The sequence below is a fragment of the Pelobates fuscus genome, chromosome 6 (assembly GCF_036172605.1).
Source record: "Pelobates fuscus isolate aPelFus1 chromosome 6, aPelFus1.pri, whole genome shotgun sequence".
Classification (NCBI taxonomy): domain Eukaryota; kingdom Metazoa; phylum Chordata; class Amphibia; order Anura; family Pelobatidae; genus Pelobates; species Pelobates fuscus.
In genome coordinates this window covers 66,813,575-66,833,042 of record NC_086322.1, presented here as the reverse complement: position 1 = coordinate 66,833,042, position 19,468 = coordinate 66,813,575, and the positions used below count along the sequence as shown (strand labels likewise).

At 43.8% G+C, this 19,468-nt stretch overlaps 1 protein-coding gene across 1 annotated transcript in view; it reads right to left on the bottom strand.

The window, feature by feature from the left end:
• The window catches only part of LOC134615225 (uncharacterized), a 167,828-nt gene that overhangs the window by 125,535 nt on the left and 22,825 nt on the right, over positions 1-19,468 (bottom strand). The window contains exons 7-14 of the mRNA XM_063459717.1: positions 18,642-18,787; positions 16,083-16,180; positions 13,987-14,106; positions 11,934-12,128; positions 8,829-8,975; positions 7,875-7,988; positions 6,034-6,117; positions 5,472-5,591 (exon numbers count right to left, since the gene is read on the bottom strand). Coding sequence (XP_063315787.1) covers positions 5,472-5,591; positions 6,034-6,117; positions 7,875-7,988; positions 8,829-8,975; positions 11,934-12,128; positions 13,987-14,106; positions 16,083-16,180; positions 18,642-18,787 — 1,024 coding nt within the window. The remainder of the gene's footprint in view (positions 1-5,471; positions 5,592-6,033; positions 6,118-7,874; positions 7,989-8,828; positions 8,976-11,933; positions 12,129-13,986; positions 14,107-16,082; positions 16,181-18,641; positions 18,788-19,468) is intronic.

Below are 19,468 nucleotides of genomic sequence, written 5' to 3'. Positions count from 1 at the left end.
CTGCTGACGTGAGTCACGTAACCAGAACTGCCCAAAGGAGCGAAAATGCCCAAAAAGAAAGCGTGTCTGCCTAAAGAATTGGAAGGCCAGCCTGACGTGAATGCATGTCAGGCTGCCTTTCAATGATGCAGGCTGGCCAACTGAGCTTGACAAAGATGCTTCTAATGATGCGCTCACTCCATGCTTTTTAAGGACTGTCCCTAACACTCATTGTCCACTCCTCTCCTTACCGTCTTACTAGCAGGCAGAAGCTTCTGTTATACAGTCTAGGATAGAGACAAAGTGTATGTAGTGAGTGTAGTGAGTGTAGAAGAAAGGGAACATGCCACAGTGTTAGAGAGACTGAAGCAGCAAGAGCATTTGCATAGTGCGCAAAGTCAACTTTACCTTAACTAATTTCATTATCAGACAGTCTACACAAGTTTTGTTCCCATACTTCCCTCTTAAGTTTCCATACTTAAGCAAGAGTATGTGGAGAGTAGTAAAAAAAAAAAAGATTATTTTTTTTCTTTTAACAATGGGCCTATTCCATGGACATGGGCCTGGAGCTGCAGCTCCATCAACCCCTGTGGCCAGGGCCAGATTAAGAGCCCAGTAGGCCTGGTGCTGACAATTAAGGCCTAATTACAGAATCTTATTGACCAAAAACACTAAAACAGTCATACCTCCCAAGCATCTTATATCTGATGGAGATGGTGTTGGAGGGAAACTCAAAGGATGCAGCCATAAGAAAACACATACTCTATGCTAATCTCTCTCTAATTTATGCTTTCATCTTTCAAGTAAAACCATACCCCCGAACAGCAGTGTCCAGTGAAGCAGGAAGTCAATTGGCAGGGTAAAAGGGTGTGCCACTGACGCGAATCACGTGACCAGAACTGCCAAAAGGGGCAAACAGGCCCAAAAAGGGGCATGTCTGTCCAAAGAATTGGAAGGCTAGCCTGGCATCAGTGTCCCTATCTATTACAGTGTCAGTGTCCCCATGTCGCCCAGTCCCCTAGTCTCCCAGTGTCTCAGTGTCCTCATTTCTCCCCATGTCCAAATGTCTCAGTGTTTCCCTTGTCACTAGGATACTAGGGGACACAGTGAGACATGTGGACACAGTGAGACACTGGGAGACTAGGGGACTGGGTGACACCAAGGAACACTGGGAGACATAGGGGCACTTGTGGATACAGACATGGGGACATGGGAACACTGGGAGACATGTGGACACAGACACTAGGGACACAGAGACATGGGGACACAGACACTGGGAGACATGGGGACACAGACACTAGGAGACTAGGGGGCACTGGCAGACATGGGGACACTGAGAAACTAGGGACACTAGCTGGAAGGCATGGGGACACTGAGACATGGGGGCACTTGTGGACATAGACTTGGGGGACACTGGGAGACATGGGGACACGAAAAAAAATTGGGGGCACTGGGAGACATGGGGAGACTGAGACACTAGGGACACTAGCTGGGAGACATAGGGACACTGGGAGACATGGGGACACTGAGACACTAGGGACACTGGCTGGGAGACATAGGGACACTGGGAGACATGGGGACACTGAGACACTGGCTGGGAGACATGTGGACACTGAGAGACAGATATTTGGGGACACTGGGAGACATGGGGACACTGATACACTAGGGACACTGAAAGACATGGGGACACATACACTGGGAGACTAGGGGACACTGAGGAATTTTGGGACACTGGGAGACATGGAGACACTGAGACACTAGGGACACTGGCTGGAAGACATGGGGACACTGGGAGACATGGAGACACAGTGTCCCCAAGTGTTTCCCTGCTGCCTTCCCCCCATCCTTCACTTCCCTGCCTTTCCCCACATCCTTCACTGGGAGACATGGGGACACTGAGACACTAGGGACACTGGTTGGGAGATATAGGGACACTGGGAGACATGGGGACACTGAGACACTAGGGACACTGGCTGGGAGACATAGGGACACAGAGACATGGGGACACAGACACTAGGGACACTGGCTGGGGACATGTGGACACTGGGAGACAGATATTTGGGGACACTGGGAGACATGGGGACACTGATACACTAGGGACACTGAAAGACATGGGGACACATACACTGGGAGACTAGGGGACACTGGGAGCCGTAGGGACACTGAGACACGAGGGACATTGGCTGGGAGACATTGGGACACTGGGAGACATGGGGACACTGAGGAATTTTGGGACACTGGGAGACATGGGGACACTGAGACACTCGGGACACTGGCTGGGAGACATGTGGACACTGGGAGACAGATATTTGGGGACACTGGGAGACATGGGGACAATGAGACTCTAGGGGACACTGGGAGCCGCGGGGACACTGAGACACTAAGGACATTGGCTGGTAGACATGGGGACACTGGGAGACATGGAGACACAGTGTCCCCAAGTGTTTCCCTGCTGCCTTCCCCCCCATCCTTCACTTCCCTGCCTTTCCCCACATCCTTCACTGGGAGCCATGGGGACACTGAGACACTAGGGACACTGGTTGGGAGATATAGGGACACTGGGAGACATGGGGACACTGAGACCCTAAATACACTGACTGGGAGACATGGGGACACTGAGACACTAGTGACACTGGCTGGGAGACATAGGGACACAGAGACATGGGGACACAGACACTAGGGACACTGGCTGGGGACATGTGGACACTGGGAGACAGATATTTGGGGACACTGGGAGACATGGGGACAATGAGACTGTAGGGACACTGAGAGACATGGGGACACTGAGACACAAGGGACATTGGCTGGGAGACATGGGGACACTGGGAGACATTGAGACACTGTGTCCCTAGTGTCTCCATGCCCCAATGTGTCTCCCAGCTTCCCTATGAGTACAGTGTCCCCTAGTGTCTCAGTGTCCCCTAGTGTCTCAGTGTCCCCATGTTTCCCTGCTACCTTCCCCCCCCAATCCTTTCCCCCCCATCCTTCACTTCCCTGAGCTGTAGTCTGTCTGCAGACTGGGAGCTGCTATCTGAACTCTCTGTGCTGTGCAGTGGCGGATCCAGAGCCTGATCTCGGGAGGGGCACTTGTAGATTATTTAAAGAAATAATCCAGGCACAATAACCACTACAGCTCAGTGTAGTAGTTATGGCGCCAGTAGTGCCAGGATCCCAACCCAGAGTAAGTAGTCAAACCGTTTAAGAACAGTTTGACAACTTACCTGGGGTCTGCTGCGATATAGGGCATGGGAGCAGTGGTATGTGTTAGGGGTGAAGTGTGTGTGAAAGATGCAGTGTGTGTGTGTGAGTGGTGAAGTGTGTGTGCGTGAGGGCGGCAGTGTATGTCAGGGTTGCAGTGTGTATGTTAGGGGGCAGTGTATGTGTGGGGCAGTGTGTGTGTGTGTGTGTGTGAGCGGTGCAGTGTGTTTGGGGCAGTGTGTGTATGGGGGCAGTGTTTGTGGGGAAGTGTGTGTATGGGGGCAGTGTGTGTATGGGGGCAGTGTTTGTGGGGCAGTGTGTGTATAGGGCCAGTGTTTGTGGGGCAGTGTGTGTATAGGGCCAGTGTTTGTGGGGCAGTGTGTGTAGTGTGTGTATAGGGGCAGTGTTTGTGGGGCAGTGTGTGTATGGGGGGGCAGTGTGTGTATGGGGGCAGTGTTTGTGGGGCAGTGTGTATAGTGTGTGTATGGGGGGCAGTGTGTATAGTGTGTGTATGGGGGGCAGTGTGTGTATCGGGGCAGTGTGTGTATGGGGGCAGTGTTTGTGGGGCAGTGTGAGTAGTGTGTGTATGGGGGGCAGTGTTTGTATGGGGCAGTGTTTGTGGGGCAGTGTGTGTAGTGTGTGTATGGGAGGCAGTGTGTGTATGGGGGCAGTGTTTGTGGGGCAGTGTGTGTATGGGGGCAGTGTTTGTGGTAGTGTGTGTATGGGGGAAGTGTTTGTGGTAGTGTGTGTATGGGGGGAAGTGTTTGTGGTAGTGTGTGTATGGGGGGCAGTGTGTGTATGGGGCAGTGTTTGTGGGGTAGTGTGTGTATGGGGGGCAGTGTGTGTATGGAGGCAGTGTTTGTGGGGCAGTGTGTGTATGGGGACAGTGTTTGTGGTAGTGTGTGTATGGGGGGCAGTGTTTGTGGTAGTGTGTGTATGGGGGGCAGTGTGTGTATGGGGGCAGTGTTTGTGGTAGTGTGTGTATGGGGGCAGTGTTTGTGGTAGTGTGTGTATGGGGGGGCAGTGTTTGTGGTAGTGTGGGTATGGGGGGGGCAGTGTGTGTATGGGGGCAGTGTTTGTGGGGCAGTGTGTGTAGTGTGTGTATGGGGGGCAGTGTGTGTATGGGGGCAGTGTTTGTGGGGCAGTGTGTTTATGGGGGCAGTGTTTGTGGTAGTGTGTGTATGGGGGGGCAGTGTGTGTATGGGGGCAGTGTTTGTGGTAGTGTGTGTATGGGGGGCATTGTTTGTGGTAGTGTGTGTATGGGGGGGCAGTGTTTGTATGGGGGGGTAGGGAGGCTTTTAATATTTAATTTTTTTGTTTAAGAAAAATGTATATATTGATGTCCCCCCTCCCTTCTTACCTTTTACTGGGAGGAGGGGGGACATTTCTTAGTCCCTGGTGGTCCCAGTGGGGAATCCCTGGTGGTCCGGTGGTGGTGAGGTGAACTCTAGCCCTTTGCTCCTGGGCTAGAGTTCACTGTCGCGAGATTTGGAGCGTTGACGTGGTAATCGCGGCAACGCTCTAAATCTCGCGAGAAGAGGACCCGGAGGAGCTGCGGGCTGAGCTCCCGGGTCCTCTCTCACTCCCTCCCCTGCCGGCTGTCAGCACAGTGTCTGCGGACCGGGGAGGGAGATCACTGATCTCTCTCCCCGGTCCGCAGGCACCGCCAATGCCAGCCCTGCACTAGCCGGCCGGGGGGAATCTCGGGGGGGGCAATTGCCCCGTTGCCCCCCCCCCCTGGATCCGTCACTGGTGCTGTGTAGCTGCTCCCCCGCACACAGTGACCCCAAATACTGGCTGTGCTGGTAAAATACAAGTCAGGTGGCAAATCCAAAAGTTGTGTGTAAAAAAAACAAAAAAAAAAGTTTTTTTAAATGGGCCTATTCCATGTGCCTGGGCCTGGAGCTGCAGCTCCATCAGCCCCTATGTTAATCTGGCCATGCCTATAGTAATGTGGCCCTGGGTTTAATCCTAATGAATTTCAATCTATATAACCTAGGGGTCCCTGTATAGATGGCTTTCAAGAGTAAGAAAGAAAGAGACTTGATTGTTTTAGATCTAAATCAGAAGGAAGAAAAAAACAATATGACTAAACATATAACACTGGTGGTCTTATTCTCATGGTTTGTGTGGATTAATTTATGAATGTACATTTACTGATGAGCCTTTAATGGTTAGCAGTGCTATAAAAAAATAATAAAATAATCAATATATGCTAATTGTATTAATCATACACATATATATAACAAGCATATAAAACATAAAATAAACATTTTAAAATTAATGCAGTTTACCTCTTTGAAGCTGGATTTGTGTTTTGATGCAACAAACTCATCAAGGTGACCAATGAGACTGAATATTCCAGTATATTTTAAAAAATATTCATATTTAGTAAGTACCTTGTGTTCTAATTCCTTTTAAAAGAAAAAAAAAAGTTAAATTAGCACAAGGTAAGATGAAACATTTGAGTGTATTGACAACCCCAGAAATTGTGAACTTTAAGCAAATTACTGATTTTTGGCCAGAACAGCCAAGATGGCAAATAGCCAGGTCTGTTTTTATTATAACTTAAAGTGGTGAAATATCATGAAACAATACAGAAATAGTTATTTCATACCATGAGAAACTAAGTGGAATTTGGGAGGGTTTACATTATTTGGCATGGTATATGCACAGTACATATGTGTGCCATAATATTTACACGTCTGTAGAAAAAAAATGAAATGTCCTAACCCTAATAATGTAACAATTAAATTCAGTACATGTTTATACATTAATAAATGATATGTTTCTATATCTATACACATGTTGAGCAGTTACGCAACTAGTAAAGGTTGTTAATTAAGAAAGTAGTACCTGTTGTGAAAGAATTGATGTGTACAGCACGGGTAATGTGTACATAGTAATGATGTTATGTTCCACATCCTGATTCAGCAGATCCTAAAACAAACCAACAAAAAAACATGTTTAAAAAGACATACACTATAGATACAAATATGGACAATACACATGAAATATGTTCAATAAGCCTTTTTTTATAAATCAATTTCTCTTGCCCATGCTTTACATGTGAGAATCAGATTATCTTTTTAAAATGTTTATTTGGGATGTTCCTCGTGGGAGAATCTAAGGTGGAACCTATGCCCCTTCCCGCCCCTCTTTGTGACCCTTTACCCCAACCCTGTTTGTTTTTATTCATATCATAATAAAAGGTTGTCATCCAGGAGTACTCCTCGGGAATCGAGTTACCATATCGCATTCTTGTATTATGAGATGACACTTGTAATTATACTGTACTGACCTGTATAACCTGCCCCTATATGCATAGTTTGTACAGAAATGTGTGGTATATGCTTATCTGATGATTTTGGCACTGTACTCCTTGGGTGCTGGTTATAAGTAAAGAATTTAAAAAAAAAATCTTTAATTTGCAAATCCAGTTAGGTCAGGAAATCTTAGGACACCGACACAAGTTTTATTCTTTCGGCTGTTTCCCAAAATAAATTCACGTTATATAATGAATATTGTCTTAAGGTGCAGTCTCACAGCTTTAATTGTTAAGTTATTCACATCCAAATCAGAGATAGGGTTTAGGAATTACAGCTCTTTAATATGTAGCTCTCATGGGACCAAAAGTAATTGGTCAATTGACTCAAAATCTGTTTCATGGACAGGTGTGGTCTATTCCTTTATTATTTATTCATCAAGTATGCAGATAAAAGGTCTGGAGGTGATGCCAGGTGTGGCATTCACATTTAGAAGCTGTTGTTGTGAACCCACCACAAGTGGTCAAATCCATAAGAGAGATAGCAGGGACATTAGCGGTGGTCAAATCAACAGTTTGGTACATTCTGAGAAACAAAAGAATGCACTGGTGTGCTCAGCAACACAAACGATCATGGACCATGGAAAACAACAGTGGTGGATGATCGTAGAATTCTTTCCATGGTAAAGAAAAAACCCTTCATGGCATCCAGCCATGTGAACAATACTGTCTAAGAGGTAGGGATATCATTATCCGAGTCTACCAAAAAAAGTAAAAAGTAAGTCTTCACGAAAGCAAACACAGAGGATTCACCACAGGGTGCAAACAATTCATAAGCCTCAAAAAATAGAAAGACCAGATTATACTTTGCTAAAAATGCCAGCCCAGGGAACAGCAGAACAGAAGATCAACCTGTACCAGAATGAGAGTATAAAAAAGTATGGGGAAGGCTTGAGACAGCATGATCAGAAGCATTCCACATCATCTGTTAAACATTGTGGAGGCAATTGGATGGCATGGGCATGCGTGTCCTCCAATGGCACTGGGTTACTAGTGTTTTTTGATGATATGACAGAAGACCAAAGCAGTTGGATAAATTCTGACGTGTGTAGGGATATATTGTCAGCTCATATTCAGACAAATTTAGCAAAGTTGATTGGACAGTATTTCACCTTATAGATGAACAATAACCCAAAGCATATTGCAAAAGCAACCCAGGAGGTTTTTTTTTTTTTTTTTTTTAAGACAAAGAAGTGGAATCCCAACCCAATCAAGCATGCATTTCATCTGCTGAAGACAAAACTTAAGGTGTCACTTGTCGAGGGCATGGATTTTCATATTTATTTAGCAAAAAAGTTTTATTGTTTTTAGCACAACAAACATTAAATCAGACATATATTACTGCCTATATGTATTTTTTTAAAACCCATACCGGTTTAAACATTTTTTTCATAATGTTCAGTTCCTCTGTTCTTTTCTTGATCCCTTCTTGTTCCAGTTTTCTTATCTTGGTACTGTCATTTTCTCCAAACTGGAAATTTAGATTCTAAAGAATAAAACGAAATTAAGGTGTCACAATGTCTCAAATTATTTTTGTTTATTGTAAAGTCCCATAGTATCGATCCAGAATACATCATTTTAGTTAGAAAATGGTTTAAACTTAGTAAATTTGTGACTCCAGCAGCAACCATATGTTCATTCCCTGTAGTCACAGGTGGGGGCTCCTAAATAAAATTATAGTGTTCCTAGCCATTGGCAGTGGTGAGCACCCTAAATAATGAGGAGTGGAACTATTGTCATCCACCCATCGCTTGCAGGTGGGTCCTAAGTAATAAAGTGGGAGGTAAACTTACTCCCCTCAGGCCTCCACCCATTGGCAGCAGGTGGAAACCTAATAATAATAAAAAAATTCCCCCCAAATAACATCCATCTTCATCCCAAAGGGGTTCCTGGGTTGCAGGGTGGGAAAGCCTTATAAAGCACACAACTCAATTTGAGGACTCTGATTGGTTACATAGTCATATAGCTGAAAAGAGACTTGCGTCCATCAAGTTCAGCCTTATGTTTTTGCTGTTAATCTAAAAGAATGCAAAAAACCTAGTCTGATGTACTTGAAAAAATGTTTGGGATTGGGTTTGCATGCTTTAAGCCAACCAATAAGAGTAATATGAAAGGTAAATCTTGAGACTTAAGCAAACCAATCAGTGCGCTTTAAGTCAAACTGTATGGTGTGGGGAAGCTTTCTAAGGCTTTCCCCACCCTGCAATCTCAGTCTGTGTGGAGCCCCTTTGGGGTGAAGGTGGATTTTTTTGGTATTATCAATTAGGAAACAATCAAAAGCAATCAGCATGAGAAAGTGGATTTTGAAAATCAGTAAACGCAATACCTTTTCTGGATAAGTGAGAAGCATGAGCTTATAGTCACGGGGATTTTCCTTAAACCTTTTCAGAAAACCAGAATTGGATAACATATCCTTTACTTCTTTTTCAGCGAGTTTGAAAGAAAAATCTGTAAAAAGGATGACTGCATCCACCTGTAAAAAGGGTTAAAAAAACAAGCATTTCTCATTATACTATATGGTTTAAACTAATTAAATAAGGTATTTAGTCCCCCGCCCCTCCAACACCTTCTTCCCTGACATCATCACCCCTTTCCTCTCACCATCACCCCCCTTAACTCTCATCCTCACCATCAACCCCTTCCCTCTCATCCTCACCATCACCCCCTCCCTCACACCATCACCCCCCACACCATCATTCCCCCTCACACCATCACCCCCCTCCCTCTCACCATCATCCCCCCTCCCTCACAGTATTACTCCCCCCTCCCTCACAGTATTACTCGCCCCTCCCTCACAGTATTACTCGCCCCTCCCTCACAGTATTACTCGCCCCTCCCTCACAACATGACCCCCTCTCACCTTCCCTCCTCCCTCAAACAACTCTCCTTCAACTCTCCTTCCATCACACCATCACCCCCTCCCTCACAGTATTATCCCCTACCTCTCACCATCACCCCCTTCCTCACTCCATTATCCACTATACAAGCACACACACTGCATTTACTATACAAACACACTACATACACTATACAAACACACACAGACACACACACACACACACACGTATACATGTGTGTCTGTGTATCTGTATGTGTGTTGATATATGTGTATCTGTATGTGTCAGTGTGTGTATGTGTATCTGTATGTGTGTCTGTGCCTGTGTCTCTCTCTGTGTGTCTGTATGTGTGTGTGTTTGTATCTACATGTGTGCTTGTATATGTGTTTCTATCTGTATGTGTGTCAGTGTTTGCCTGTATGTGAGTATGACTGTGTTTCTATGTTACTGCACATGTGTGCCTATGTGTCTGTGTATATGTGTCTGTGTATGTGTGCCAGTGTGTGTATACGTGTGTATATGTGCATAGATCTCAGCATTTAGCCTACACTACACACAAAAACAACCCTGCATCCAAATGTCAATACTACATAAAAACACACCACCAGACACCATCTTTTTGAGCTCCTCCAAACTTATGTTGAATCTATCCGATCTTGGCAAAACCAAAGCCAACCCAGCTTGCTAACCCACAGAACCAGCAGGCCGGAGGAAAACCGGAGAGCGGCGGGTACCGAGTCGGGCACAAGAACACTGGAGGCAACACCCGCCTTGCAACAACACTCGCCTCGTCCATGGACACCACCGATGACTCCGCTCCGACCACAAAGGGCGACATGAAGGTTCTCCTCGCTAACATCCACCAAATACTGGCGTCAGACTCGGCTAAGCTAAAAACAGAGCTGCAAGCAGTCAGGGAGAAGGTGAGGACCAACGAAGACAACATGGTAACCAACCAAACCAAACTCACTGCGGTTAAGGACTCGGCCCACCAACTCCACTTGAACCAGAGAAGCCTATCTGCAAAACTCACGGCCATAGAAGACCGACAACGCCGCTCACATATAAAACTCCGAGGGATCCCTGCTGCGTGACCACGGAGGAACTGCCTCACTATGTACGGCGCCTCCTTGTCACAATACTGCCTCCAACCGCGGCACACAAAATGACCATAGATGGATTATACCGCATACCCACGACAGCTCGCAAAAACCCAACACGAACCGGGATGTCACCCTACGCTGCCTCATGACTCAGGACAAAATACAAATCATGCAAGCCGTTAAAGGTAAAACACCTCTCGCATTTGAGAATTCTACATTAACCTTATTCCAAGACCTAACTAGGGCAACCCTGTGGTGGAGGAAATCTTGTGGAACCGTCACCACCCAACTACGCTAGGCAGGCCTACCATATCGGTGGTGGACTGATAACTCTATAATGGTCACGCAAGCTGGCACCACTCATGTCCTACACACCATGGACAAAGCAGATACCTTTCTGCAGAAACTGGGACTACCCGCTTTACCAGCAACTCCGGGACAACTCGAAAGCTCCTGGGATCCAGCCTTTGTTACACCCTTTGTTCCACACACCAGAGAAGCACCTCAATCGGTTCCGTGAGGAGGCAAGACAAGGACCGACACACCACCACAAACTGACACTGACACCACACCACAAACTGACACTGGCAGCCTTCCAACTGACACCACAAACTGACACTGGCAGCCTTCTCCCCAGCGACACAACTGGGACAAAGTTATCCGAGACTGGTTCTAACCATTTGTTTAGTTCTATTTTATTTCCATTGTTTTCATTATCACTCTCGTTACCTGTGACGAACCCTCTAACGCAAATGCCAGACAGGAATAAGATACACACTGCACTCACACATATCACAGAGCGTCTCAACTTGTAGCGTACCCGCTCCGAGGGCAAAAGCCCAACAAATTGCTTTACCTGGCGTCATGACTACCCCACCCTCCATAAGCATCCCCCCCTTGGTTAAGGGCTCCACACCAACCCGCATTATCTACCACGACATACCGCTTTTAGGGCAGTAAGACCACTGATGTCTCACCAATATGGACTCCTCATACGATGCGACTGGAACTCATCCTGTACATCAGTGACAACCAGACACACCGAACACATAATGACTCAACCCACATTGACAAAATAACACTCACTATAGGGCTACCGTAAAACTGTACTCTACCCGTTTGATCAGCTAACACTCTGACTAACCAGTAACATGGTTTCCCTGTATAACTTGTAATCCTGTTGAACAAAAAAAAATACCTTGCTAAGCATTGCACGAATATCAATTGTTTTCCTTGTAACCATACTGCACTACAAAAATAAAGAATAATTAAAAAAACACCACCATATTCAAAAACCACACTACAGAAAAATGCATGCCTGCATTCAAATGCCAATATGTTTAAACACACCAGTACATTCACTCACACATACTCCATACAAAACATGCTTACATTCAAACACATAAGCACTGCTCAGTGCTCAATACATGTAAAAAATGTGTGGGCGTCTTTTATATTTTAAAGCTTTTTTATATTTTAAAGTTTACTAACCTCCTCCAACGCATTTCTAATAAAATCCATTGCCATAGGGTCGGAATCGTCGGTTCCTGGCATTTCTAAAATCTCTTTTCCTCCATGTAATATTTTGCTGGGCAAATAGACAACAATCTTTTTGACAGCAGCAATTTTTGTAATGGGTTCATTGTCATCTTCGTCTTGAGATATTGTTAGGTCCTTAAGAATAGCCTGAAGAGCAGTCACAAATTGAAGAATTATTTTGTTAAATAGAGTGCCAGCAGATTTTGCAACACTGTAAAATATAGCAGGGATACTGGCAAGTTGACTTTTAACAATTCGTTAAAGTTAGTGCAGCATTTCATACTGCTACAGAAGCTTAGACCCCTTAATTCTTACAAACATGCAATCTAGCAGGAGGTAAGCATGAGAGAGAATGGATGTAAAGGGACACTGTAGTTACAAAAACAACACTTAAAGGGACACTATAGTCACCAGAACAACTACCGCTTATTGAATTTGTTCTGGTGAGTAGAATCATTACCCTCAGGCTTTTTGCTGTAAACACTGTCTTTTCAGAGAAAATGCAGTGTTTACATTGCAGCCTAGTGATAACTTCACTGTCCACTCCTCAGATAGCTGTTAGAGATCCTTCCTGGGTCATGGCTGCCTAAATGGCATCCAAACATTAAATGGACACTCCAGGCACCCAGACCACTTCTGCCCATTGGAGTGGTCTGGGTGCCAACTCCCACTACTCCTAACCCTGCAAGTGTAATTATTGCAGTTTTTTATAAACTGCAATAATTACCTTGCAGGGTTAACTCCACCTCTAGTGGCTGTCTAATAGACAGCCACTAGAGGGCACTTCCTGCATCATAGCACAGAAAACCTGTGCTAGAGCGTTGCTGGACATCCTCACGCTGTGTGAGGACCTCCAGCGTCGCTCAATTCCCCATAGGAAAGCATTGATGCGCATTAGGTCTCCCCGGCGTAATACAGAGGAGGAGAGGCGGCGGAGGAAGAAGCAGCGACGTGGGACATGTCGCTGCCTCTGGTAAGTGACTGAAGGGGTTTTCACCCCTTCAGCAACCAGGGATTGGGGGGTGGGAGGGAGAGGGGACCGGCAGTGCCAGGAAAACGGATTGTTTTCCTGGCACTGGAGTTTTCCTTTAAGTATCTCCTCCCTCTGCATGCAGACACTGGACTTAACTCATAGAGATTAATTGATTAAATTCATCTCTATGAGGAGATGCTGCTTGGCCAGGGCTGTGTTTGAATCATGCTGGCTCTGCCCCTGATCTGACTCATTGTCAGTCTCAGCCAATCCCATGGGGAAGCATTGTGATTGGATCAGGCCACCACTTCTGATGATGTCAGCAGACAGCTTTTTTTCAAGCATGCTTCAGGCTTGAATACAGTAAGATTTTGCTATATTTATGGAGGTATGAAGGGTCCAGGGGGGCTAGAGGGTGGTTTTAACACTATAGGGTCAGGAATACATGTTTGTGTTCCTGACTAGAGATGTCGCGAACTGTCCGCCGAACTGTTCGCGAACTGTCCGCCGGGGAACAATAGCGTGTTCGCGTTGGGCGAACATATGCGATTTCCGGTCCGCCCCCTATACGTCATCGTTGAGTAAACTTTGACCTGGAACCTCACAGTCAGCAGACACATTCCAGCCAATCAGCAGCAGACCCTTCCTCTTCCAGGATGTGTCTGCTGACTGTGAGGTTCCGTGTCAAAGTTTACTCAATGATGACGTATAGGGGGCGGACCGGAAATCGCATATGTTCGCCCAACGCGAGCACGCTATTGTTCGCCAGCGGACAGTTGGCGAACAGTTCGGCGGACAGTTCGCGACATCTCTATTCCTGACCCTATAGTAATCCTTTAAATACTGGATAAATGTTGTGACCATATGTTTGGAATAGGGATCACCTAAAAATTGCTGTCCTGTCATCCATTTTGCCAAACATTTTGTTTTAATAATGTCAAAGATAATAATTGCTAATGTTTGAATCGATAGGTTATATCCTTGAAGTTTGATACTGGATTGTAGATATTTACCACATTGTAATATTTTTACCTGCAAAGCAAGACGTTCTTGAGCGGAATTTTTCCCTTTTCCAAAATATAACTCAGTTTTTCCTGCAAACTGCATAACTTCACCAGAAAGCACAATTTCTTCAGGAGACCTAAATATTTCCTGCAATACATACAAATTTATTTATATTAAACTAACAAAGACATACTCAGATAAAATAGTAGATGCAAACATGGCATGTTATTTTATTTGCTCCTGTCAGCTGTCTAAACCCGAGTGGGCATGGAAGATGATATAATAACACCATGGATGGTGCATTTTCTTTTATAAAACACTAAACATGCAGAGACCTCCTTACATGAGCTACCACCAACAATCAGGTTATCTTTATCCGCATGGGATAACGTTTCCAAGACTATCACATATGTGAAAAAAATTACACAATAAACCCGCTTACAATACCTAGAAACGGGACAATCCTTGAATAGAAGGTTGCTCTTTTAGCAAATGGAACGAGAAGGTGTGTATTTGTTGAAGAGATAATGTAATGAGGAGTAGTATATAATTTACAGATTGGTAAGATAATGTTAGCAGTTTGAATTAGATCCTGAATGATACAGGAAGCTGATGTAATGATTGGCAAAGGGGCAAGATCTGGGGGTAGTGGTCAGTCAGGAAGATACATCTTTCAGCAGCATTCATTACAGACTAAAGAGCGGCAATGCGGGTATTTGGGAGGCTAATCAGTATTGAGATGCAATAGTCAGGTTGGGAAATGATGGCTGCATGAACAAGTGCCTTAGTTGTATTTTGAGTTAGAAAAGAGAGAATGCGGGCAATATTTTTAAGGTGGAAGTTACAGGATTTGGAGATGGCCTGGGTGTGAGATGAAAAGTAACTCCAATGCAGCAAGCTTGAAGGAGTGGAATAATAGGCGTAACATATTGGAGTTATTGCAGGTTTAGGGGAAGATATATCTACACAAGGTTGGAGTGCCCTTCTAAAACAGTTCTACGGACAGGGGATTCCACCTTGCTTCCAAGATGGTGGGGTGCCACATTAGAGTATAGCACAGTATGGCTCTTGTGAATATTTATCACCCACAACCCAATATTATTACCTCAACTGTTATGTCACTTCTTTCTGGCATTTTAGTTAAATGTCAGAACTCAATGTAACTCTGTAAGAGACCGTACAAATGTGGGAACAGATGTCTCATGAGAAATAAGATACTGAATACCTTTCATAAGCCACCACTGTAAGCAAGCCCAAAAGACATAGTCACGGAGAGGTACAATTAGCCCTTACATAATTTCAGGCCAACTGGTATTATGAGTGCAACATAATACCAATAAACTGTAGGTATGCCAGATATGTATTACTTGTTTATGTTTTTTTTTCTCTTGTGTTGTCTTACTAGTTATTATTGGTATTTGTTGTTAATATTGTGTCTAAAACTAAATGCATCCCTGCTTTTAAACTTTGAGGTGCCACATCTTTTACAGGTTCAGAATGATAAATGGATTGTTACAATTGATAGACTTTTTACTGCTGTACTTTGAAAAGTGTTCAATAAAAACTTTATGTAGGGAAAAAAAAAAGATACAATACAAGTAGTAGGAAGGAATAGGAGGGACATGAGACTCGACCTACCAAAATGAGTAGCCCAAGACCAAAATGCCAAACCAACTCCCTGCAGAGAATGCACAGCAATTATAGTAGATTGTTTCAGTGTCTTTAAAGGGACACTCTGTGCACTATAACAACTCCATCTCAATAAAGTTGTTATGCTGCCTGGAAGTCCGGAGTGCAGTCTTACCATAAGGGTTGAAAACATTTACCCAAAGTTGCTTTCCGTATCTGAGCACTATACAATAAAGTAGGATTCACAAAAAGTACAAAGCACGGGTTTTAAGCTCAATAGGGAGCAAATTCATCCTGCTAGTATTCACCCACTAGCAGCACTTAAAAAAGCTGCACTTAAAAAAATACTGCAGTCAATAGTTTATCCCCATTTGTTACGGGGTCATTGGGACTTTAGTGAATAACTCTGTGTGTGAGAAAGGTTTGTACTCATAATGCATGCGTGTATTTTAAATAATGAAAGGAAATCTGCAAAGGAATGATGTGAAAATCACCTTAGCATTATAGTCCTGTCCAGTCAGAATTTTAAATCTGGCCTTTAAGCATTCCTGAGCTTTCTCATTCACATCTTCATTTATGTCACTGCTTTTGTCTGAAATAAAGAAAATATAACTATTAATTAATCCATAGATAATGATGGATCACATTGCATACAACATAATGCATTTTGAATTAGGCTGATTATTATTATGATATTTATATAGCGCAAACAAATTCTGTGGCACTTTACAATGGGTGGACGAACAGACATGTAATTGTAACCAGACATGTTGGACACACAGAAACAGAGGGATTGAGGGCCCTGCTCAATGAGCTTACATGCTAGAGGGAGTGGGGTAAAGTGACACAAAAGGTAAGGGAAGTACTAGGGAAGTAGATTGGTAGAATAGTATTTAATTTGGGGGTTTTGGAGCCATTAACAGTTTTGTGAAAAAGCTTTGTGAAAAAATGAATTTTTAATGATTTTTTGAAGGAGTGGAGACTGGGTGAGTGTCTAACGGAGAATGGAAGGGAGTTTCACAGGAATGGTGCAGCCCTAGAGAAGTCTTCTCTGGTGAAAACATATCAGAGCTCAGGTGCATTCCCTTTTTTTATTACTGTGTATCGGTTATCCATTGGTTATCCTTCGAACCAGTGAATGTAATTATATATACAGGGATGCATCGCTAATGACTTAAAGGGAAACTCCAGTGCCAGAAAAACGATCCGTTTTTCTGGCACTGGAGGGTCCCTCTCCCTCCCACCCACCAATCCCCGGTTACTGAAGGGGTGAAAACCCCTTCAGTCACTTACCTGGGACAGCGGCGATGTCCCTCGCCGCTGTCTCCGCCTCCGCGACGCTCCTCCTAATGATTACGTCGGCCAGTGGGCGAGACTAATCTCGCTCACCGGCCGAGGAGACCTAATGCGCATGCGCGGAAATGCCGCGCATGCGCATTACGTCTCACCATAGGAAAGCATTGAAAAATCATTTCAATGCTTTCCTATGGGGTTTTGAGCGACGCTGGAGGTCCTCACACAGCGTGAGGACGTCCAGCGACGCTCTAGCACAGGAAACCTGTGCTAGAACCCAGGAAGTGACCTCTAGTGGCTGTCTAATAGACAGCCACTAGAGGTGGAGTTAACCCTGCAATGTAAATATTGCAGTTTATGAAAAACTGCAATAATTACACTTGCAGGGTTAAGGGTAGTGGGAGTTGGCACCCAGACCACTCAAATGAGCAGAAGTGGTCTGGGTGCCTGGAGTGTCCCTTTAATTTTCTAGCTTGTTTTTTTTTTTTTTTAACTGTGTTGAGTTCAGTACACAGGGAGACTTTTTACCTAGTGACTTTTAGATACTTTTTTTTCATGGCTATTTGTTGTAGTTAAGTGCCCTCGAATGCACCATATGGATTTTCATGGACAGCTACCAGTATGAATCGTCATTAATTTTAGACACACGTGGAATTTGGTTACATGACTGCCTTTATATGTACATTGCATCTTCAAGTGATTTAGTATATACATTTTTTTATTCCAACTAGTAGCAGCAGTATATTTAGTCCTTTTGAGGTTACAGCCTCACTGTATTTCTCCCTGCTTTTGCAACATAGTGGTTATTTTGCTTCATTTCAGCATGGCAAAAAATCGCAGATATCTCTCAGAGTAGTCGTTATCACACTAAGAGCCTAGATTGATTTATTTGTTACCCTGAAGCACATCACTTTAGATGGGTGAGGTTAACCTTTAATATTTCCTGATAGTGTGTAGTAGCCTTTGTTGCCCTTACTTTTGAAGGGATATAATTTAGACATATTAATTCTGTCTCTTCCCTTGATTATCATGTAACCCTATTGGTTTAGGTACACTCTTCACACTAAGTAAGCTATTTACTCTAGTTTAACTAGAGTATTTGAGTTTATTTTGATATTATGATTTTCAAGGTGAATATCAATAAAAGTAAATTTTAAGCTCAAATTTTTATTAGTTACTGGTCATTTTATTAGTCCTTCTTAGGTATTCTTACTAGCTTACCCATAAGAAAACACCTTTTTGGTTCTAGGCTGCAGTCTGTTTGAGCGTATTAGGGGTTAACTCCCTCAAATGTGGTATTTTCATTCTACGCTCGCTTAGTCCTTTGTTCTCAGTGTTCTAGCATTAAAACATTACAAACCGTTTAACATGGAATGGAGTATGTCGCTATGGAACTCCAGACACTGGAACCACTATAATGGAATGAGGCAGTTACAGTGTCCATACTTTGTCACTGGGTGATAAGTGACAGTTTCTACGTTTGCAAGTTACATGGAGAATATTGATTTTATTACTGTAGCCAATTGTATATTACATTACTGTGAGCAGTTAGCAACTCTGAGCCCTAATTATTTACCAATAGTCTTAAAAGGATTAGAGCCTTTATCGACATAGCAGAGAAAAAGACATAAGTGTAAGTAGCACAAAAATGATACTCTTCTGTCTTACTTGGGAATAGTGTCTACTCATTATGATATAAAACTATCAGAAATATGAGAGTCAATAAAAATAGATTTTACAAAGTTTAATAGACAAGTTACCTTCTTTGTCGAATGTTACCAGCTCAAAAAGTTGTTCTTGAAGTTCTTTAGCATCAAAGTACTGTACACTCATTTGGTAAACCATTCCATATCGCAAGTGAATGATGCACTTTGTTGTAGATTCATAGCTGCCATGTATTTCCTTCCTAAAAAGCATAAAAACAACTAAAACAACTATCTTTGAACTTTGCTAACTATGTTTACTAGCAGTGAAATAAAATAAATCATTAATGTAACCACAATGGCAATTATAGGTGATTAAGAAACAAACTGGTGAGGTTCTTTAGATGGTGGGGCGCAACACCTCATGCATGGAATATGACTTTGTGTCCGGTAACTGAAGCTGGACATCCTCACGCTTTGTATGAAGACATGCAGCGTCATGTAAAACATTATACAATGCTTTCCTGTGGGGGAAGTCCTAATGTGGTTGCGGCACTCGCTGCTCATGCAAATCAGGTCCCTCTTGCCAGCTGATGTCGGAGGGGAGGAGTGGAGGCAGAGCCTGAACCAGTGCCAATGAGTATTGGCGCTGGAATCAGGTAAGTGACTTCTGCACCATGGTGAGGAAGAGGGACACTATAGGGAGCTATAGAGCCAGGAAAACAACTTTGTTATCCTGGCACTATAGTTTCCATTTAATGAAGCTATTTTGGTGACCCTGCAGTCTCACTGCTCAATTCTCTGCCATTTTGGAGGTAAATAACTTTGTTTATACACCCTAGTCACAACTCACTAAATGTGAATTGCACAGCCTTCCTCACCACTTCCTGTAAAGTGAGGTCTAATGCTTAAACTTCCTTTATTGCACATTCTGTTTAATTTAG